Source organism: Drosophila miranda, chromosome 4, assembly GCF_003369915.1.
Source record: "Drosophila miranda strain MSH22 chromosome 4, D.miranda_PacBio2.1, whole genome shotgun sequence".
NCBI classification, from domain to species: domain Eukaryota; kingdom Metazoa; phylum Arthropoda; class Insecta; order Diptera; family Drosophilidae; genus Drosophila; species Drosophila miranda.
The window spans coordinates 14,511,521-14,530,409 of record NC_046677.1 but is presented as its reverse complement, the minus strand read 5'-3'; the positions used below and the strand labels follow the sequence as shown (position 1 = coordinate 14,530,409).

The window sequence follows — 18,889 nt, the reverse complement described above, 5'->3', positions numbered from 1 at the left end:
GTCGTGGTCCGTCTTCAGCCCTGCTAGCAGCAAGATCCACAGCACCCGCCGCACAAACTAGGCGGGTGGGTGGTCCCACAGCAGGGGCCACAACAGTCTGATCGGAAGCAGCAGTAGCTGCAGTCGATGAGACAGCACTGCACGCACGGCGTGTTCCGGTAATAGCGACTTGGACAGCACATGGTGGCTCTGGGGGTTGGACAAGAGGCGGGTCATTCAATCAGGCCAATAGTAGACTAAGACTAGACTAGACTAAAATTAAGTCCTCATTGGGGTGGCTGCACGGACGTTTCCATGAAGGATTGCTTTGATGCAAAGTACTATATGTGATTGATGCATTTTTCTGGTAAATGGTAATGCACCCTATCTGCAGAGAATCCCTCACACAATTGGCTTAGAAACAGGGGAAATGGCCATATAGACTGTACAGTGTACACATACCGTGCAATCAATGGGAGGTATACAAATACATATGTAGAGTATATGGTATGTGAGATGTTTACTCCAAGGAATCTTTTTCAACCTTTTCGATCACTCACCTGTGGAAATATTTGAGAATCAGCCGAACAACGCACCTGACCGGATCGGAATTGAATTTAGCAACCAACTGAACTCATTCGATTGAATACACACATTCTAGTAAATGAAAAGCCACAGCCTGTTCAGGCTCAATACAAAAGTAAGTATTAAAGGGCGATCGCCCACGCGGGACTAGGCCATCTCGCTGGTGGAGCTGGGTTCAAATCCGGGACTAGCCCAACAGTCGGAAAAATTATAGTCCCATCTCTGCCCAAAGAACAAATGGAAATCAAGGCAATATTGTCTTGTGATCGTTCCTCTATTATATTTTATTTTTATTTTTTTTTGTTATGCATTATCATTTCGTTAGTTGGGATCAGCAATCTTTAGGACTATCCGCCGTGAGGACAATGGTAACTCTTCGTCCTTCACTGTGCTAGCAACAGCGAGGGTAGCAGGGACAGATGGTGCACTGCAAGTAGGCCGGGGTACAGGGGGAACAGCAGAGCTCCACGCAACATTGCGTAGAATAGGGTCCGCCACAGGGTGGGCCGCAGCTCGGGCAGCACGAAGCTGGTCCACAACACATGTTCTGAAAAAGACATCAGAGCGGGAATGATCATTATAGACTGATTATACTTACGAGTACTCAGGGGGTTTCTGTCTAAAAGCAATGCGAAGCTCAACGAGATGCCAATTCAGTTAGAAAGGACACAACAAACGAAATAATAATGCAAATATTTTATACATAAATATCTTTTTCTATGTGTTAACACATCGAATTTTGAACTACGAATGAGAAAGCGAGTGACTGAAGCTCGATTATTATCTTAAGACTACTAGATTTGTACTTTTATCAAGGAAATGTGATTTAACGCATACGCCAAAGCAAACTGGTCCATGGCAGCCTTATGATCCGACAAATCTGATGAAGATAGCATTAAAAGATATTGCAGTTTTGGCTTTTGAACCGACTGTTTCAATGGCATATGATATGTATATGCAGTGGTCCGATCTGATCGATTACGACGAATGGTCTGTCTATGAATGATGTAGACTCGGCTATTGAATACTATATGCGCATATGTATCTACTATATGGAGTCGGAGATGATTCTATTGGCTTAACAAGCCAAGGGTATAAAACAGCGTTGAATTGAATACACACACGCAAAAATATATATCAGAGCTAAGCAATTATTGTGCCCATAAGGGGTCTTAGATCAGGATGTCAGTTTTAAAACATTCGCCGCATCAAATCGAAGCACGATTTTTCCCGCTTTATATCTTCCATATTCTTCATTGTTCATTGGGTGCAGTTGGAACAGTTAGGATTGTACCGATTTACAGCATAGCAGCTGAAGAGCAGCAGGTTAGAAAACTGAAAGTTCGAATGAAGTCTGATCAGATCAACGGAACATATTCAAGTATATGTACATATGTGTACTTGTATTGTACGGCGTATTCAACGCCAGCTTCAACTTTTTTATAAACACAAATACATTTCATAGCTCAAGCCTTTCCATTTGGGGTGTGTACACGGGGACTCCACTGGCGATAGTCGATCTGTGTTGCGGCCTCGTACTCCTGCACCAGACAGTCCACAGTGTCGCGGGCCAAGTCCAGCTCGTTGAGATCCTCCTTGAACATATCTTCGCGTCGGAAATTATCCAGAAAAGCGTTGCGCTTCTTAAGCTTGTCATACTGGGCCAGGGCGCGATTAAAGAGCGCGCTAATGCCCGTATGATTGGCCATCATCAGACCGGACACCTTGTGGGGGGTCTGCACATAGGGAGAGCTGCGCGATAACGCAACCTGGATGCTGGCCGGGCCCCAGGGTATGAACTGGGCCAGCTTACGCTCCCTTATACGCTGAAGGGACTTGTGCACCTGAGTAGGGTCCACCTCGCCCTGTATGATGTTCAATATGGAGATAAAGCAATGTCGATTCTGCTTGTCAGCCGTTGAGGAGACCATCATATTCTTGGGCTGCAGTAGGCGCCGCATCACGTCCAGCACGGTGGTCCTCCTCACATTCGCCTTGGTCTGGAATCCATCAAAACATGGTCGCGTGGATGCAAGGGTAAGAAAGAGAGCTCAGCTCACCTCATAGTCCCTTATGAGCGGGGTGTAGCCGGTCATAAGGAAGTGCAGCTGGGGCGTAGGTATGAGCGGAGCAATCAGACCAATCAGATTGTTGTTCATATAGGAGGGATACCGCAGAGTAGTCGTGCTCACACTCATGATGGTGGAGACCAGATTGTTGATTTGCGTGAACGTCGGCGTTTGAATCTGCAGACGCTCGGTGGCTATGCGGTTCAGGGCGGTGTTGTCTAGCACCACCACGCTGTCGGCGCACTTCGTCAATCGCTTTAGAGTGAGTATCGAGTTGTAGGGCTGCACGACCACATCGCTGATCTCATCCTGGTTGGGGAACACACTGTAGGTCTGTATGAGTTTCTTGGGGAATCGATCGGACAGGCGCTCGAGCACGTATGATCCCATGCCAGAGCCCGTGCCCCCGGCAATGGAGTGACACAGCACGAAACCCTCAAGAGAGTCGCTGCCATCAGCCTCCCGGTCCAGTATATCAAAGACCTCCTCTTGGACGCGCTCGCCTTGGCTAAAGCCGGAGGCCCAGTTGTTTCCTGCGCCGCCGCCATGCTTCGACAGAAACACATTTTCCGGATTGTAGAGCTGTCCGAGAACGGAAGCATTACATTCCACACTGATTCACTGGACTCCAACCAGTTGACCTACCTTGGCATATGGAGAAGTCATGATGCTCTGGATGACACGCGGCTCCAGATCGATCAGAACAGCACGCGGTATGTAATGGTTGTCGTCGGCCTGATAGAAGAACACGTCCTTCCGGTCCTGCCCATCCGCTGCAAAGTCCTCAAGCATTCCGTCCGGGGATATGCCGTGCTCCAGGCACAATCGCTTCCAGAACTCAAAACCAACTTAAGCAGAAAATTAGCATGTGAAATTACAAGTTGAAGCTTTTGCTCAGCTCACTCTGATTGCCGCATTGACCCAGTTGTAGCGTAATTATTTCACTCGGCATTTTAAACTTTTCAAAGATTTTGCTTGCACAAAAAAAATTATTCAAAATAACTGTTCTTGCAGAAATGTGAAATAGTGATGGTATATTGACATATCGAATTTTGCTGACGATGATCGATCAACGGACTAGTTCGATATTCACGTTCACGAGTTGCATCATCCCAACGATTTTATTTCGTATGGTATGTTTTGGTCTTCAGGTTACGGTCACACCGCTAGGCGCGAAAACAGCTGTTGTTATTGATTACTTTTTTTTCTCATCCGTGGGCTGCACACAAAATGAAAAGTTTTTAAATAAAAATCACAATGCTGCGTCAGGAGAACTTGGCCGCCAACTTCTGTGGTCTTCTGGCCAGCCAGGGACACACAGGCAAGTACTTTTGGTTTGACTTCAAAGCCACTCGCAGCTAATCGAGCATTCCACTGCTCTCTCGGAGCAGAAAAGGCGAACGAATGGCGAATTTTGGGGCAGGAGCAGGACGGATCACTGTTAACATCCTGGATATTTGATTATATGGACGATGAAAAGAGACGTGAGACCTGCATTGGACATTTCCATGCCACCAAAAAGCAGCTGCGCCTGCTATGGACCATGCCCTGCTGCGAGGTCATCCAGGCGAGCATCAACAGCAGCGTGACTCTCCTCTCGTATGTTGTGAAAACCGAGGGACAGTTCTACCAGGCTTTCGTGGTGGAGCTGCGCAGCACCGAAGTTGGCACGCCCACGCCCCTTAACGTGGATCCCTCGCCGCGCCAGATAATGACCCAGTTTCTGTGGCGTGTGGAGGGTGCCACGCGTACCTGCTGGCAGGACAAGCTGTTGGTGCTCACCCACGAGGAATGTAAGTATTTTTAGTCCGAGTCGGCCGTTAAGGCGTTCCCCATTAACCATATTCCCCGTGCAGCCATCAAGCAGTACAATTGCATTGTCAAACAAAGCTCGACAACAACGCAACCTGGTGGAGCCGAAGGCAGTGCCTGGCGTCTGGACACCAGCATACTGACCCAGGAAACACTGGCCAAGAATTTCAGCTGGGCTCAGTGGGATGCAGAGTGTCAGGCCCTCTACTACATACACCTCAAGCCAAAGGCCCAGAGTCTCAGTTTGCTGGACGAACGGGAGGAGGCTGGCGAGCAGACAGCTCCCACGCTGAGTCCAACACTGTCCGCTTTTCAGTTTAACGAGAAACAGCCGACGGAAACGGTGGTAGGTAGTCTGGCGACATACCCTGATAAACCCAGTTGAAATGGTGCATTCGCTCCTTTTCAGCTCAATATACCCCTGAATCTACCGAAGCTGCCAACGGGCTCCAATGACTCCAATGATTCCACGCCCAGCTACGACGACGATGCTATTCCTCTGCGCGTGCACGACAGCACGCTGAACTTAATCATTCTGGCGGACAGTTCGGGCATGTTCTTCGTCTGCCACTATTACCTGTACCAGCCCATGCAGACTGAGCAGCAGGAGGTGCACTTTGCCTATTCTGTAACGCTGTTGCATCACGGTTGTGTGGTTCACTGTGTCATGCCGGGCGTTCCCTGGAAGAAGGCTCGCTTGCTGCGGCCGACATTTGCTCTGCATGGCCAGCACCATTTGCTCGTTTCCTCGGCCTTCTTTGTGCACCTGCTGGATGTGGGACTGCAGCACGAGTCCATTTGCCACATCGTTTGTGCGGCCCACAACCGAGGGCCGGATCTTACCCAGCTGGTGCCTCTGAGGAAGTGGGGTACCTTGGCCTAGAAGCTGAAAGGGTCAAAATCACAGAATCCGCTTTTAAAGTGAGATAAAAATATATATATAAAAAATTCAGCGAAAAGTGATCGGCAAATAATTATTCTTTATAAACATTAATTGAATTATGTTTTACTTCCAACGGGGATGATTATTTTACAAAAATAAACTATTAGACATTTTATAATTAAAATGTAAAAGGTTTTTTAAAATATATTATAATTAAATTTAAATTTAAATATAAAAATAATTTTTAAAGCGCAATTTACCATTAAACGTTCTTTATTGATAAAAAAAGAAACAAATGTTATTTTATAAAGGAAAATATGCACCGGCAACAAAGTTCAACTTTGATACTTTATTGTAAAGACTTCTTGTAGAGAAAGATTTATCTTTTTATCTGCGCTCAGCGATCGGAGCGGCAATGCCGTCCCGTAAAGGCCAAGAAGGCATTCACTTACATTTTGAATATCGCTCAATAAACATTGTAATTATTTGATAACAATAATCAATAAGTATTCGGCTAATTGGGGATACAAAAACAATAATTCCACAAAAATTAATGGTATATAATTTTATTACAGACTCGCCTGAAGACATTGATGGAGCGCTCAGAGATAAGGCCCCCTTATTGAATAGTTTAAAATTGTATACCTACATATATATTGATGTTAGAATTTCAGAAGAGTGCAAGGGACTACTGCATGCCACATGATGAAGGAAAACCGTCTTTATAAAGGCCCAGAGTGAAAAAATATGCAGCGATACAAGAGGGGCTTATAGACTCCCGATAAAGACGGAGGCGGACCTCCATCGCAAAAAATCCAGAGCTGTCAGATGCTCATGTAAGTTCTTGGACGTTGACATGCAATAACAGCATCTGCAAGAGGATATGCAATTACTGCACCGTCAAGTGGCTTAAGAGAACCACCACATAGGGTATAGGGAGCCAACAAGGGTCGAGAACGGTGAAATGTCATAACTTTGCATTTCGAGTCATTAAGGTGTAACAAGGGTGTTGTCCTACCCTGACGGAAAGTTATTGAGAGCGGATCGCAAGCGGGAATGAAATGAAATGTCCACACTGATCGCGGTGCAACTTGTGGAATTCAGATGCCGAACGCCGCCAAAAAAATTTAAATAAACAATCCAATAAATACAAATTCCATTAATATGACTGAGACGGAGCACATGCTGCGAGGCATCACCATGGTAGATTTTGGGCCCGGGGGGAAAGAATACAATCTGCTGCGAGCGGAAGAGGAGTACAGCAATGGAAATGTGGAGCACTCCATCTACTACCAGGTGAAGGCGCAGTTCCAAAAAACGGACCTGAGATACATTAAGGAGGTGGAGGATCTGGTGAATCAGCGGCCCAGCGCCCACGATCTGCTGCGTAAGGCCAGTGACAAGGAGAGCAAGGACTATAAAAGCAACCGATTCTTGCAGAACATTTTCAAAAATCTGCAGAAAAAGGACAGCCCTTCGATAGAGCCCATCGAGCATATGGACTTCCTAGAGGATGTGGATGATCCAGTGGCTGGCCTGGCGCGCATCACCGACATCTGCAATAGCTTGCCCAGCGAATGGTGTGTCCTGCATCTCTGCAAGAGCTTCAATCCGGACGCCACTTACTCGGTTTTCAACGAGATCTTTGCCTCCGATGGTTCCATCTACTTGTCCCTGCTACGACACTGCCGGAGCCCCGAACTGGGACCAATTTGTTTGCGATTCCACAACAACGGCCTGGCGGAGGTCTTAAAGCAGTACAGCACCCTGGTGAACCGTTTCAGACGAGTGGTCACCGTGGATCCGCTGAATGTGAAGAGCAAGGAGGCCAAGCAGAAGTATTGGGAGAAGCTAAACGGCTTTGATGCTTTTCTACAGAATCTTCTCTCGGAATTTCGGGATATCATGTTGCCCTATTCCTTTGTATTCCTGGGCAAACGCTACGACTGCAGCGCAGTTGCAAAGCAATCTAAAGCTGTCTTCGACCGCGTGGACGAGTTATGCGTGAACCGTCAGTGGAGCAATCATCAGCGCGTGCTGCTCTCCCAGGCGTCGCTGCATGCCAACCGACTGACCTCCACGGACATGAAACTGATTCCCTACGTAATAACCAGCAACGAGAATGAAATCCACATGGTCTACGATATGCTCAGGGTATTCGCCAGCGAATGGCAGCCGCTGGAAGATCGCCAAGTGCAAGTGGCCAAGAGTTTTCCCATCATTCTGGTGGTCGATGAGCGACTGGATCATCTGCATTGGGAGCAGCTGGCAACGACCCAGGAGTTTTCCCGCGTCAAATCGTTGCACTGCCTGTGGCGGCTATATCAATACCACAAGAAGAGCATCCGCCATGGCTACTACACCAGCAGCATTAAGCGTGGCATGTGCGTAATCAATCCCGGAGCGGACTTACCCAACTCTGGAAGGAGACTGAGGACCTTCTTCGAATACTGGCTCTCCCACTGGAGGCATCTGTTCGAGACGGTGCCCACCGAGCAGGTGATGCTCCAACAGGCCTACCAGGCCGATTGTTTTGTTTATGCTGGTCATGGCTCTGGGTTGCAGTACATCAATGGACGTGCCATTTGTCGTGCCCATGTCCGCAGTGTGGTATTTCTCTTTGGCTGCGATTCCACACGGGTGCTGGGCACGGGTCTGTACAGCGCCCTTTATGGAGCCCATGATTATTACCAAAGCGCCCTTTGTCCCACCGTTGTGGGCACCCTGATGCCCGCACTTGATGGCAATATGGACAACGTCTCTGTGACGGTGCTCAGCCTTTGGCTGAGTCCCGGAAATAGCCAATTGATGCCCTGGACCCACATCCACAAAATGTCCTGGAACAAAAAGGGGATTATCAAAGCTTGCGGCGATAGTGAGGTGCCGCCGCCCACCATGGCAGAGCAGCCCAACTACCATTTGGGAAGCTTGAGCTCCATTCTGTCCCTGGTGCAACAGCGCAAGGTCGAGCCGCATGTCTACAATTGCTGCATTTACGTGTGTAGGGGTCTGCCCGCCTGGAATCTGGACGTGGAACCGATGCCCTTCTAAATCCCTTCTAGTTTCAATTCGTATGGCAATCAATTAGAAAATTATCAAAAAATGATGTACGAGTATGTAAAAGAATCGTTGCTCAAGCCACTACTTCAGACGGTGCTCATTAGATTGCATAAAACATTATTTATAACACACTCAGAGAAATTATTTTAAGAATAAACCAAATACTGGACACACAGTTTAACATCATCCGCATACATAAGTACTCGATAGTATGTCAATACTGAAGGCAGGTCATTAATAAAGAGTGTGAAGAGTAAGGGGCCTAGATGGCTGCCCTGTGGTACTCCCGAAAAACCTTCAACTGGTAACTTAACCCTCGACTGATATAGATATATGTATTAGATATAGGCCGGTGCACTGTGACCCGAGGATGGTCAGGATTGTAGTTCAGAGTCCCACCCACATGAAGAGTCAAATTCTCGGGTGTTGGTATCTTTTTGTTAAGATTTATTCACGGATGATTTTCTATGAGAGACGGGAAGCTAGCAACAGCCTCGAGGCCCACCGCAGCAGCCGCGATAGAGCGGACAGGCTGGTGTGTAGCCAGGGCGACAGCTGGGAACGCTCGCCGTGCCGGTCCAGCAGTTGAAGCAGAAGTTGGTGCACTGGATACAGGCGGGCAGACCGCAGCAGCCACCGGGATTGCAGCACATCCTGATGAGCGTAGTCAGCTGGCGTAGGAGCAGGAACAGGAAGAGGTGATGGAGGATGGTTTCGACAGAGAGCACAGGTGTTCTGTCAAAGGTAGACCAAGTCTAAGAAGTTATATTCTACGTTCTAGATTTTCTTGACCACTTACCACAAACAAAATTAAGTGTTCCAAAAGATGTTAGTTTTTGGAGATTGAAAACTTTTTTTGATGTGTTCACAACCAGGCTCAAAGTCGAATGAGCTCCAGCCGATTTTCGGCAGCTCGTCAACCTGGACAGCTGCTTGAAATCGACTCGAAGCCTACTACTACTCGTTCTGTTGCTGTTGCTGTTGATAAAAGAGAATAAATTCTACATCCAGTTGGAGAATGCTTGCCAATCCGTCGGGTCGGGGTGCGTTGTCGTGGTCCGTCTTCAGCCCTGCTAGCAGCAAGATCCACAGCACCCGCCGCACAAACTAGGCGGGTGGGTGGTCCCACAGCAGGGGCCACAACAGTCTGATCGGAAGCAGCAGTAGCTGCAGTCGATGAGACAGCACTGCACGCACGGCGTGTTCCGGTAATAGCGACTTGGACAGCACATGGTGGCTCTGGGGGTTGGACAAGAGGCGGGTCATTCAATCAGGCCAATAGTAGACTAAGACTAGACTAGACTAAAATTAAGTCCTCATTGGGGTGGCTGCACGGACGTTTCCATGAAGGATTGCTTTGATGCAAAGTACTATATGTGATTGATGCATTTTTCTGGTAAATGGTAATGCACCCTATCTGCAGAGAATCCCTCACACAATTGGCTTAGAAACAGGGGAAATGGCCATATAGACTGTACAGTGTACACATACCGTGCAATCAATGGGACGTATACAAATACATATGTAGAGTATATGGTATGTGAGATGTTTACTCCAAGGAATCTTTTTCAACCTTTTCGATCACTCACCTGTGGAAATATTTGAGAATCAGCCGAACAACGCACCTGACCGGATCGGAATTGAATTTAGCAACCAACTGAACTCATTCGATTGAATACACACATTCTAGTAAATGAAAAGCCACAGCCTGTTCAGGCTCAATACAAAAGTAAGTATTAAAGGGCGATCGCCCACGCGGGACTAGGCCATCTCGCTGGTGGAGCTGGGTTCAAATCCGGGACTAGCCCAACAGTCGGAAAAATTATAGTCCCATCTCTGCCCAAAGAACAAATGGAAATCAAGGCAATATTGTCTTGTGATCGTTCCTCTATTATATTTTATTTTTATTTTTTTTTGTTATGCATTATCATTTCGTTAGTTGGGATCAGCAATCTTTAGGACTATCCGCCGTGAGGACAATGGTAACTCTTCGTCCTTCACTGTGCTAGCAACAGCGAGGGTAGCAGGGACAGATGGTGCACTGCAAGTAGGCCGGGGTACAGGGGGAACAGCAGAGCTCCACGCAACATTGCGTAGAATAGGGTCCGCCACAGGGTGGGCCGCAGCTCGGGCAGCACGAAGCTGGTCCACAACACATGTTCTGAAAAAGACATCAGAGCGGGAATGATCATTATAGACTGATTATACTTACGAGTACTCAGGGGGTTTCTGTCTAAAAGCAATGCGAAGCTCAACGAGATGCCAATTCAGTTAGAAAGGACACAACAAACGAAATAATAATGCAAATATTTTATACATAAATATCTTTTTCTATGTGTTAACACATCGAATTTTGAACTACGAATGAGAAAGCGTGTGACTGAAGCTCGATTATTATCTTAAGACTACTAGATTTGTACTTTTATCAAGGAAATGTGATTTAACGCATACGCCAAAGAAAACTGGTCCATGGCAGCCTTATGATCCGACAAATCTGATGAAGATAGCATTAAAAGATATTGCAGTTTTGGCTTTTGAACCGACTGTTTCAATGGCATATGATATGTATATGCAGTGGTCCGATCTGATCGATTACGACGAATGGTCTGTCTATGCATGATGTAGACTCGGCTATTGAATAATATATGCACATATGTATCTACTATATGGAGTCGGAGATGATTCTATTGGCTTAACAAGCCAAGGGTATAAAACAGCGTTGAATTGAATACACACACGCAAAAATATATATCAGAGCTAAGCAATTATTGTGCCCATAAGGGGTCTTAGATCAGGATGTCAGTTTTAAAACATTCGCCGCATCAAATCGAAGCACGATTTTTCCCGCTTTATATCTTCCATATTCTTCATTGTTCATTGGGTGCAGTTGGAACAGTTAGGATTGTACCGATTTACAGCATAGCAGCTGAAGAGCAGCAGGTTAGAAAACTGAAAGTTCGAATGAAGTCTGATCAGATCAACGGAACATATTCAAGTATATGTACATATGTGTACTTGTATTGTACGGCGTATTCAACGCCAGCTTCAACTTTTTTATAAACACAAATACATTTCATAGCTCAAGCCTTTCCATTTGGGGTGTGTACACGGGGACTCCACTGGCGATAGTCGATCTGTGTTGCGGCCTCGTACTCCTGCACCAGACAGTCCACAGTGTCGCGGGCCAAGTCCAGCTCGTTGAGATCCTCCTTGAACATATCTTCGCGTCGGAAATTATCCAGAAAAGCGTTGCGCTTCTTAAGCTTGTCATACTGGGCCAGGGCGCGATTAAAGAGCGCGCTAATGCCCGTATGATTGGCCATCATCAGACCGGACACCTTGTGGGGGGTCTGCACATAGGGAGAGCTGCGCGATAACGCAACCTGGATGCTGGCCGGGCCCCAGGGTATGAACTGGGCCAGCTTACGCTCCCTTATACGCTGAAGGGACTTGTGCACCTGAGTAGGGTCCACCTCGCCCTGTATGATGTTCAATATGGAGATAAAGCAATGTCGATTCTGCTTGTCAGCCGTTGAGGAGACCATCATATTCTTGGGCTGCAGTAGGCGCCGCATCACGTCCAGCACGGTGGTCCTCCTCACATTCGCCTTGGTCTGGAATCCATCAAAACATGGTCGCGTGGATGCAAGGGTAAGAAAGAGAGCTCAGCTCACCTCATAGTCCCTTATGAGCGGGGTGTAGCCGGTCATAAGGAAGTGCAGCTGGGGCGTAGGTATGAGCGGAGCAATCAGACCAATCAGATTGTTGTTCATATAGGAGGGATACCGCAGAGTAGTCGTGCTCACACTCATGATGGTGGAGACCAGATTGTTGATTTGCGTGAACGTCGGCGTTTGAATCTGCAGACGCTCGGTGGCTATGCGGTTCAGGGCGGTGTTGTCTAGCACCACCACGCTGTCGGCGCACTTCGTCAATCGCTTTAGAGTGAGTATCGAGTTGTAGGGCTGCACGACCACATCGCTGATCTCATCCTGGTTGGGGAACACACTGTAGGTCTGTATGAGTTTCTTGGGGAATCGATCGGACAGGCGCTCGAGCACGTATGATCCCATGCCAGAGCCCGTGCCCCCGGCAATGGAGTGACACAGCACGAAACCCTCAAGAGAGTCGCTGCCATCAGCCTCCCGGTCCAGTATATCAAAGACCTCCTCTTGGACGCGCTCGCCTTGGCTAAAGCCGGAGGCCCAGTTGTTTCCTGCGCCGCCGCCATGCTTCGACAGAAACACATTTTCCGGATTGTAGAGCTGTCCGAGAACGGAAGCATTACATTCCACACTGATTCACTGGACTCCAACCAGTTGACCTACCTTGGCATATGGAGAAGTCATGATGCTCTGGATGACACGCGGCTCCAGATCGATCAGAACAGCACGCGGTATGTAATGGTTGTCGTCGGCCTGATAGAAGAACACGTCCTTCCGGTCCTGCCCATCCGCTGCAAAGTCCTCAAGCATTCCGTCCGGGGATATGCCGTGCTCCAGGCACAATCGCTTCCAGAACTCAAAACCAACTTAAGCAGAAAATTAGCATGTGAAATTACAAGTTGAAGCTTTTGCTCAGCTCACTCTGATTGCCGCATTGACCCAGTTGTAGCGTAATTATTTCACTCGGCATTTTAAACTTTTCAAAGATTTTGCTTGCACAAAAAAAATTATTCAAAATAACTGTTCTTGCAGAAATGTGAAATAGTGATGGTATATTGACATATCGAATTTTGCTGACGATGATCGATCAACGGACTAGTTCGATATTCACGTTCACGAGTTGCATCATCCCAACGATTTTATTTCGTATGGTATGTTTTGGTCTTCAGGTTACGGTCACACCGCTAGGCGCGAAAACAGCTGTTGTTATTGATTACTTTTTTTTCTCATCCGTGGGCTGCACACAAAATGAAAAGTTTTTAAATAAAAATCACAATGCTGCGTCAGGAGAACTTGGCCGCCAACTTCTGTGGTCTTCTGGCCAGCCAGGGACACACAGGCAAGTACTTTTGGTTTGACTTCAAAGCCACTCGCAGCTAATCGAGCATTCCACTGCTCTCTCGGAGCAGAAAAGGCGAACGAATGGCGAATTTTGGGGCAGGAGCAGGACGGATCACTGTTAACATCCTGGATATTTGATTATATGGACGATGAAAAGAGACGTGAGACCTGCATTGGACATTTCCATGCCACCAAAAAGCAGCTGCGCCTGCTATGGACCATGCCCTGCTGCGAGGTCATCCAGGCGAGCATCAACAGCAGCGTGACTCTCCTCTCGTATGTTGTGAAAACCGAGGGACAGTTCTACCAGGCTTTCGTGGTGGAGGTGCGCAGCACCGAAGTTGGCACGCCCACGCCCCTTAACGTGGATCCCTCGCCGCGCCAGATAATGACCCAGTTTCTGTGGCGTGTGGAGGGTGCCACGCGTACCTGCTGGCAGGACAAGCTGTTGGTGCTCACCCACGAGGAATGTAAGTATTTTTAGTCCGAGTCGGCCGTTAAGGCGTTCCCCATTAACCATATTCCCCGTGCAGCCATCAAGCAGTACAATTGCATTGTCAAACAAAGCTCGACAACAACGCAACCTGGTGGAGCCGAAGGCAGTGCCTGGCGTCTGGACACCAGCATACTGACCCAGGAAACACTGGCCAAGAATTTCAGCTGGGCTCAGTGGGATGCAGAGTGTCAGGCCCTCTACTACATACACCTCAAGCCAAAGGCCCAGAGTCTCAGTTTGCTGGACGAACGGGAGGAGGCTGGCGAGCAGACAGCTCCCACGCTGAGTCCAACACTGTCCGCTTTTCAGTTTAACGAGAAACAGCCGACGGAAACGGTGGTAGGTAGTCTGGCGACATACCCTGATAAACCCAGTTGAAATGGTGCATTCGCTCCTTTTCAGCTCAATATACCCCTGAATCTACCGAAGCTGCCAACGGGCTCCAATGACTCCAATGATTCCACGCCCAGCTACGACGACGATGCTGTTCCTCTGCGCGTGCACGACAGCACGCTGAACTTAATCATTCTGGCGGACAGTTCGGGCATGTTCTTCGTCTGCCACTATTACCTGTACCAGCCCATGCAGACTGAGCAGCAGGAGGTGCACTTTGCCTATTCTGTAACGCTGTTGCATCACGGTTGTGTGGTTCACTGTGTCATGCCGGGCGTTCCCTGGAAGAAGGCTCGCTTGCTGCGGCCGACATTTGCTCTGCATGGCCAGCACCATTTGCTCGTTTCCTCGGCCTTCTTTGTGCACCTGCTGGATGTGGGACTGCAGCACGAGCCCATTTGCCACATCGTTTGTGCGGCCCACAACCGAGGGCCGGATCTTACCCAGCTGGTACCTCTGAGGAAGTGGGGTACCTTGGCCTATGATACAGCCACCTTGGACTTGGTTTCGCTGACTGTACCCAGATCGCATCTCATTGAGGCGTTCCGAAATGACAGCTCGCTGGACAATCGCATCAGCATCATTCACTATTTTTTACTGCATTCTAATGATTTGGATGTCCTGGCAGAGCTGCTGAATACCATTTTGGAGCGTCCTCTATCCCTCGATACGGTTGCCCTTCTGAAGGAGGCCCTCGTGGCCGGCAGCTATGCGGCCGCCAATCGAGGTTTGCCCGAAGAAGCCAAGCCGCTGATGAGACTCATACCTTTGACAACGGCCGTGGCTTCGCGCTCCATACATGCCCGTGTGGCTGACATCAATGTGGGTTTGTCGCACGAGACACTTCACAACACCAGCATGATGTTGCTCTCGCCGCAACAGCGTCTATCGCCTTATCGCACCGACATCTGGACACGTCTCTGGGACCTTCTGAACGAGTCAGCCAAGCAGGAGCAGCCGCGATTCAGCGCTGAACAGGTCACAGAAAAGCTGATCTTCAGTTTGGCGTGCTATCAGCCGGAGGCTCTCTCCCGTTCTACCACACCGATGACGCCGGATACGGGCACTGGTGGATTTGGGGACTACAGCAGCAGCAGTGCGTTTCCGTTCAGCAACGAGGTGCTGCCCTTCATAGAGCTTGAAGGATGCACGGCCAGCAAACAGGAGCATGTCATCTCTGTGGTAAGCAATAAACTCCTTTTCCCTATTGTCTTTTCTAATGATATGCTGGCTGACGTACTACTGGTAGTATTTACGTGAGCTAAGCGTACATTTGGTAAAGCACTCGTCGAAACCACAAACCGGATTCCGCTGGCTCAAGGAAACCTTCTTCGAGCGGTCGCAGGCTCCGGCTCACGTCCATGCCGTTGCCTCGCAGTTCGTTTCTTCACAACTGGAGCTCTCCAGGGCACTATGCTCGCTGGTTTGCCGCGCTACGGGTCTCGATGCACGTCTGGAGACTTTGAGGGGATTTCAGTTGATGTGAGTGAAGGAAATGTGACTCCCTATTATTGGACATTACTCGAACATTTGCTTAATGGACTTTTTTTAGTGACCAAATGGCTGGCAGTCAACAGCATTCGCTGTTTCTCATTCTGGAGCGCTATTGTCTGGCCGTGGAATCGATTGCCTTTCCTCTGCCCGAGGGCTTCTCTTCGTTCTTTACCTACCTGGGCTATCGGGCCTTGGAATTTGACATGTTCCTGCAGTACGTTGAGAACCATGTGTTTGAACTGCAGGTGGATGTGATGAAGACTATTGTCTACGGTGGGACTACTTTCGAGCATTCATTTGGAGCATTTATTTACTTCCGATTCGATTTCTTTGCAGATATCGAAGACTCCCCACTGGGGATTGAGCGAAAGCTCTTGTTGCTGACAGCCCTGCCCAAACAGCGGGCCCAGAGGCTGCTGAAATGCTGGCAGCATCCGGACAGCCTCATGATACGTGGGCGGGAGCATGCAGCGAACATCCTTTCGGGCCAACAGCAGGAAGCTCCACACCAGCAGCGACCTTCTGCCGGGGCCAACCAGTTGCGGACCAACGCGAGGAGCGGTGAGATTTGCTTTTCCACCATTCTTCTTTGGAATCAATTTCATTTGCACATCCATTCATCCTCCGATCCAGCTTTGGGAAAGCCTCACACACTTGTTTGCCATTCGCTTCTTTTGGTTTTCCTACTTATCATTTTAACCACCGCCGTCCTGAGCATTTCTAGCGTTGTGTTCAGGCAACGGTCCCGCATTTGGTAGAACACTCAAAGCTGATTCCCATCTCTTCCATGACTGGTAAGCGATGACAGCGCCATCAATCATCAAACTCCGTGTTTGCCAGTCTCCGTCGTGTCTTAAAAAGCAATTCGTGTCTTTTGTGTTTTTGTTTCTTGTTTCTTTACATTGTAGTTTCTAAATGTTTAACTTGTGCGACACCCTATGTTTCAGATCTTAGTGCAGAAACACTGTCTCCTCTGGACTCTTTTCTTGATTTGCTGACGGCGAAGGCGAGTCTGAATGAATTAGACTACAATTTACTCATCGAAACGACTCTAAGTTCCATGGACCAGCTGAAAGTGGAGGAATAGGTGCTCATAGTAAACATACATATAACATATAAACAAAACTTTAGTATTACTTGTAGGCCAAAGTATTGTGTCAAAATATCGAGTATTTGGGTTATTAAGTATGTATCCTAGTATAGTCTAAGCCACATCCCGGCTGGAGGCGGACAGAAGTTAATAGAATATGCTTTCTTTGAAACTTGGCCATGGCCCGTTCCTAAATGTTCGAAAGTTTCGGTGTTTAATTTTATTTCAATGGTTCCTATTGTCATCATACATACGAGTATGTACAATGTATATAGACTTACATAAATTGCCGCTTGTTTTTTGTATAATTCGTCAAACATTTATGTATAATTATTTAATTACGTCTTTTAGTTGTATATTAATATAATATAAGTTGTAAGCTACCGAAGGCCTAACACAAATATAAAGGGATCAGACGTAGAGTGAGTGAGACTCTGCCGCTGATCCAATTAATGCACTAACCCACTATCCTTCCCACGCACTCCACTGTAGTTTAGATAAAATGCACACATCCCTTCCTCTTGGAAGTGTGCTACAGTGGTTTTGCACTTGTAAACCCTAGCTTTAGCTTGATGCCTGGCCAAGTAGATAACTTGTTTTAGGGTGACTGTGCACTTGGATAATTATAACACGGTAATTGCAAGAATAATTTCAAAGTATCAAAGTACTGTTTTTAAAACTCTTCGTTTGCCTATTTTCTTATTGTCAAAATCGATTGTTCGTTATAAACCAATAATAGAAATACGACCCTGACTGTGAAATTTATATTTTGGTTGAATATGCCAATGCCATCTTAAGTGTCAGTATTTGATAAGCTTTCGGCTAGTCTATGCTTTAATTTTTTCGATTTTTTCAAATCAGTGGAGATCAACATTGATTTCAAATGAAAACTACCACCATGAGGTTCGCAGTGTAATTGTAGATTCTAAAAGATTCATTCTTCGAACAATGCCAACTTATCAACCAGACAATCTACCCTAGGTCTTGTGAAAACTACATTCCACAAATAGGCTATGACAGAAAAATGCACATTAAACATTTAAAATATTTATATAAAGTAATCGTTTTCTTAGTTTATGTGTCGCACTATACTATTCTATAAGGTATGCATCAATCGCTTAAATAAACAAATTTAAAAAGATTGCGAAAACATTCAATCGCAACGCACGTCGCCAAATACTGTGTATTTTTTTATTGGATTCGTAGAACCGAAGCAGACTGACTCAGCTGCCAAGGGTCAACAGACGAAGAGGAGGGAGAGGTGTCGCGATCAGAGGCAAAGGATAGCACGAAACACAATTTACGTACAGGATCTCCACGTGCATCGAATATAAATTCAAATGGAATTTGTTCCTGAAGCAATGTCTTGGTAAGTCTTTCAGTCTGTGTTAACAGCTTGAAGGTAGACTTTCCGATCCCAGCCCTTCAAATTCAGATGTTCCATCAGATAGGAAATTCCCGCTAAGAAGGCGGGAAAATAATGATCTCAAAAATTTTAAATCGAAAGGAGTTTGCAAAATTCTGCAGTAGAAATACGAAAAATTCAAGGAGATGCACTTGCTGCCTGGCCCAGGTACAATGGTGGGAATTAGGACATTGGATTGGCCGGGAAATGGTCCTGCTCTTAATCCGATCGAGAATCTTAAGCTCATTATGAACGGACATCTACACATATACAAATTAATGGTAAGCACTGCAGCACAGCATGTGCATGTACAGCATCACTTGTAATGTCTCCTCTTCCAGGCTGAGGTAAGCTCAGTCCTGTCCAGGGGTCTTCCTACAATAAATTTGTAGTTCGCAGGAACTCCGAAAGGGGGCCGACTCGTCTTACTGGGCGGACGTGAGGGTCGAGAAGAAGGGCGCGGGGCGAGGCACACCCGCGTGTGTCGAGGGAGAGGTGGGCGCAGGGCGAGGCACACCTGCGTGGGTCGGGAGAGAGGGGTCACAGGGCGAGTCACACCTGTGGTGGTCGAGAGAAAGGCGCAGGGCGAGTCACACCTGCGTCAGGGGGCGTTTCGA

At 47.5% G+C, this 18,889-nt stretch overlaps 7 protein-coding genes and 1 long non-coding RNA gene across 9 annotated transcripts; 3 read left to right on the top strand and 5 right to left on the bottom strand.

The window, feature by feature from the left end:
• Window positions 1-819: 819 nt before the first annotated feature.
• On the bottom strand, window positions 820-1,325 carry LOC108164005 (keratin-associated protein 5-4-like). Its single transcript, XM_017299579.2, has 2 exons — window positions 1,163-1,325; window positions 820-1,111 (listed from the first exon to the last, which is right to left on the bottom strand). The coding sequence occupies exon 2, from the start codon at window positions 1,106-1,108 to the stop codon at window positions 956-958; it is 153 nt and encodes a 50-aa protein (XP_017155068.1). The 5' UTR covers window positions 1,109-1,111; window positions 1,163-1,325; the 3' UTR covers window positions 820-955.
• A 615-nt stretch (window positions 1,326-1,940) lies between these two features.
• On the bottom strand, window positions 1,941-3,671 carry LOC117189162 (tubulin gamma-2 chain). The gene is made up of 4 exons (XM_033394231.1): window positions 3,537-3,671; window positions 3,279-3,481; window positions 2,625-3,215; window positions 1,941-2,564 (listed from the first exon to the last, which is right to left on the bottom strand). The coding sequence occupies exons 1-4, from the start codon at window positions 3,583-3,585 to the stop codon at window positions 2,031-2,033; spliced, it is 1,377 nt and encodes a 458-aa protein (XP_033250122.1). The 5' UTR covers window positions 3,586-3,671; the 3' UTR covers window positions 1,941-2,030.
• Window positions 3,672-3,784: 113 nt separating this feature from the next.
• Window positions 3,785-5,518, top strand: LOC117189163 (protein pigeon-like). Its single transcript, XM_033394232.1, has 4 exons — window positions 3,785-3,954; window positions 4,025-4,426; window positions 4,490-4,791; window positions 4,855-5,518. The coding sequence occupies exons 1-4, from the start codon at window positions 3,891-3,893 to the stop codon at window positions 5,326-5,328; spliced, it is 1,242 nt and encodes a 413-aa protein (XP_033250123.1). The 5' UTR covers window positions 3,785-3,890; the 3' UTR covers window positions 5,329-5,518.
• Window positions 5,519-6,385: 867 nt separating this feature from the next.
• Window positions 6,386-8,576, top strand: LOC117189159 (separin-like). Its single transcript, XM_033394228.1, has one exon. The coding sequence runs from the start codon at window positions 6,493-6,495 to the stop codon at window positions 8,377-8,379; it is 1,887 nt and encodes a 628-aa protein (XP_033250119.1). The 5' UTR covers window positions 6,386-6,492; the 3' UTR covers window positions 8,380-8,576.
• A 228-nt stretch (window positions 8,577-8,804) lies between these two features.
• Window positions 8,805-9,275, bottom strand: LOC117189166. Its single transcript, XR_004473221.1, has 2 exons — window positions 9,188-9,275; window positions 8,805-9,123 (listed from the first exon to the last, which is right to left on the bottom strand). It is a non-coding gene; the product is annotated as an uncharacterized LOC117189166 (long non-coding RNA).
• Window positions 9,276-10,257: 982 nt separating this feature from the next.
• On the bottom strand, window positions 10,258-10,759 carry LOC117189165 (keratin-associated protein 5-4-like). The gene is made up of 2 exons (XM_033394234.1): window positions 10,601-10,759; window positions 10,258-10,549 (listed from the first exon to the last, which is right to left on the bottom strand). The coding sequence occupies exon 2, from the start codon at window positions 10,544-10,546 to the stop codon at window positions 10,394-10,396; it is 153 nt and encodes a 50-aa protein (XP_033250125.1). The 5' UTR covers window positions 10,547-10,549; window positions 10,601-10,759; the 3' UTR covers window positions 10,258-10,393.
• Window positions 10,760-11,378: 619 nt separating this feature from the next.
• On the bottom strand, window positions 11,379-13,109 carry LOC117189161 (tubulin gamma-2 chain). The gene is made up of 4 exons (XM_033394229.1): window positions 12,975-13,109; window positions 12,717-12,919; window positions 12,063-12,653; window positions 11,379-12,002 (listed from the first exon to the last, which is right to left on the bottom strand). Exons 1-4 carry the CDS (start codon window positions 13,021-13,023, stop codon window positions 11,469-11,471), a joined length of 1,377 nt encoding a protein of 458 aa, XP_033250120.1. The 5' UTR covers window positions 13,024-13,109; the 3' UTR covers window positions 11,379-11,468.
• Window positions 13,110-13,215: 106 nt separating this feature from the next.
• LOC108163112 (protein pigeon) lies at window positions 13,216-18,006 on the top strand. 2 transcript variants are annotated; one of them, XM_017298213.2, is made up of 9 exons: window positions 13,216-13,392; window positions 13,463-13,864; window positions 13,928-14,229; window positions 14,293-15,465; window positions 15,533-15,765; window positions 15,836-16,050; window positions 16,114-16,338; window positions 16,411-16,571; window positions 16,725-16,817. In XM_017298213.2, the coding sequence occupies exons 1-8, from the start codon at window positions 13,329-13,331 to the stop codon at window positions 16,533-16,535; spliced, it is 2,739 nt and encodes a 912-aa protein (XP_017153702.2). In that variant the 5' UTR covers window positions 13,216-13,328; the 3' UTR covers window positions 16,536-16,571; window positions 16,725-16,817. The 2 variants fall into 2 exon arrangements, with proteins under 2 accessions (XP_017153702.2, XP_017153700.2); XM_017298211.2 differs by lacking the exon at window positions 16,411-16,571 and having other exon boundaries at window positions 16,725-18,006.
• The last annotated feature ends 883 nt before the right edge of the window (window positions 18,007-18,889 follow it).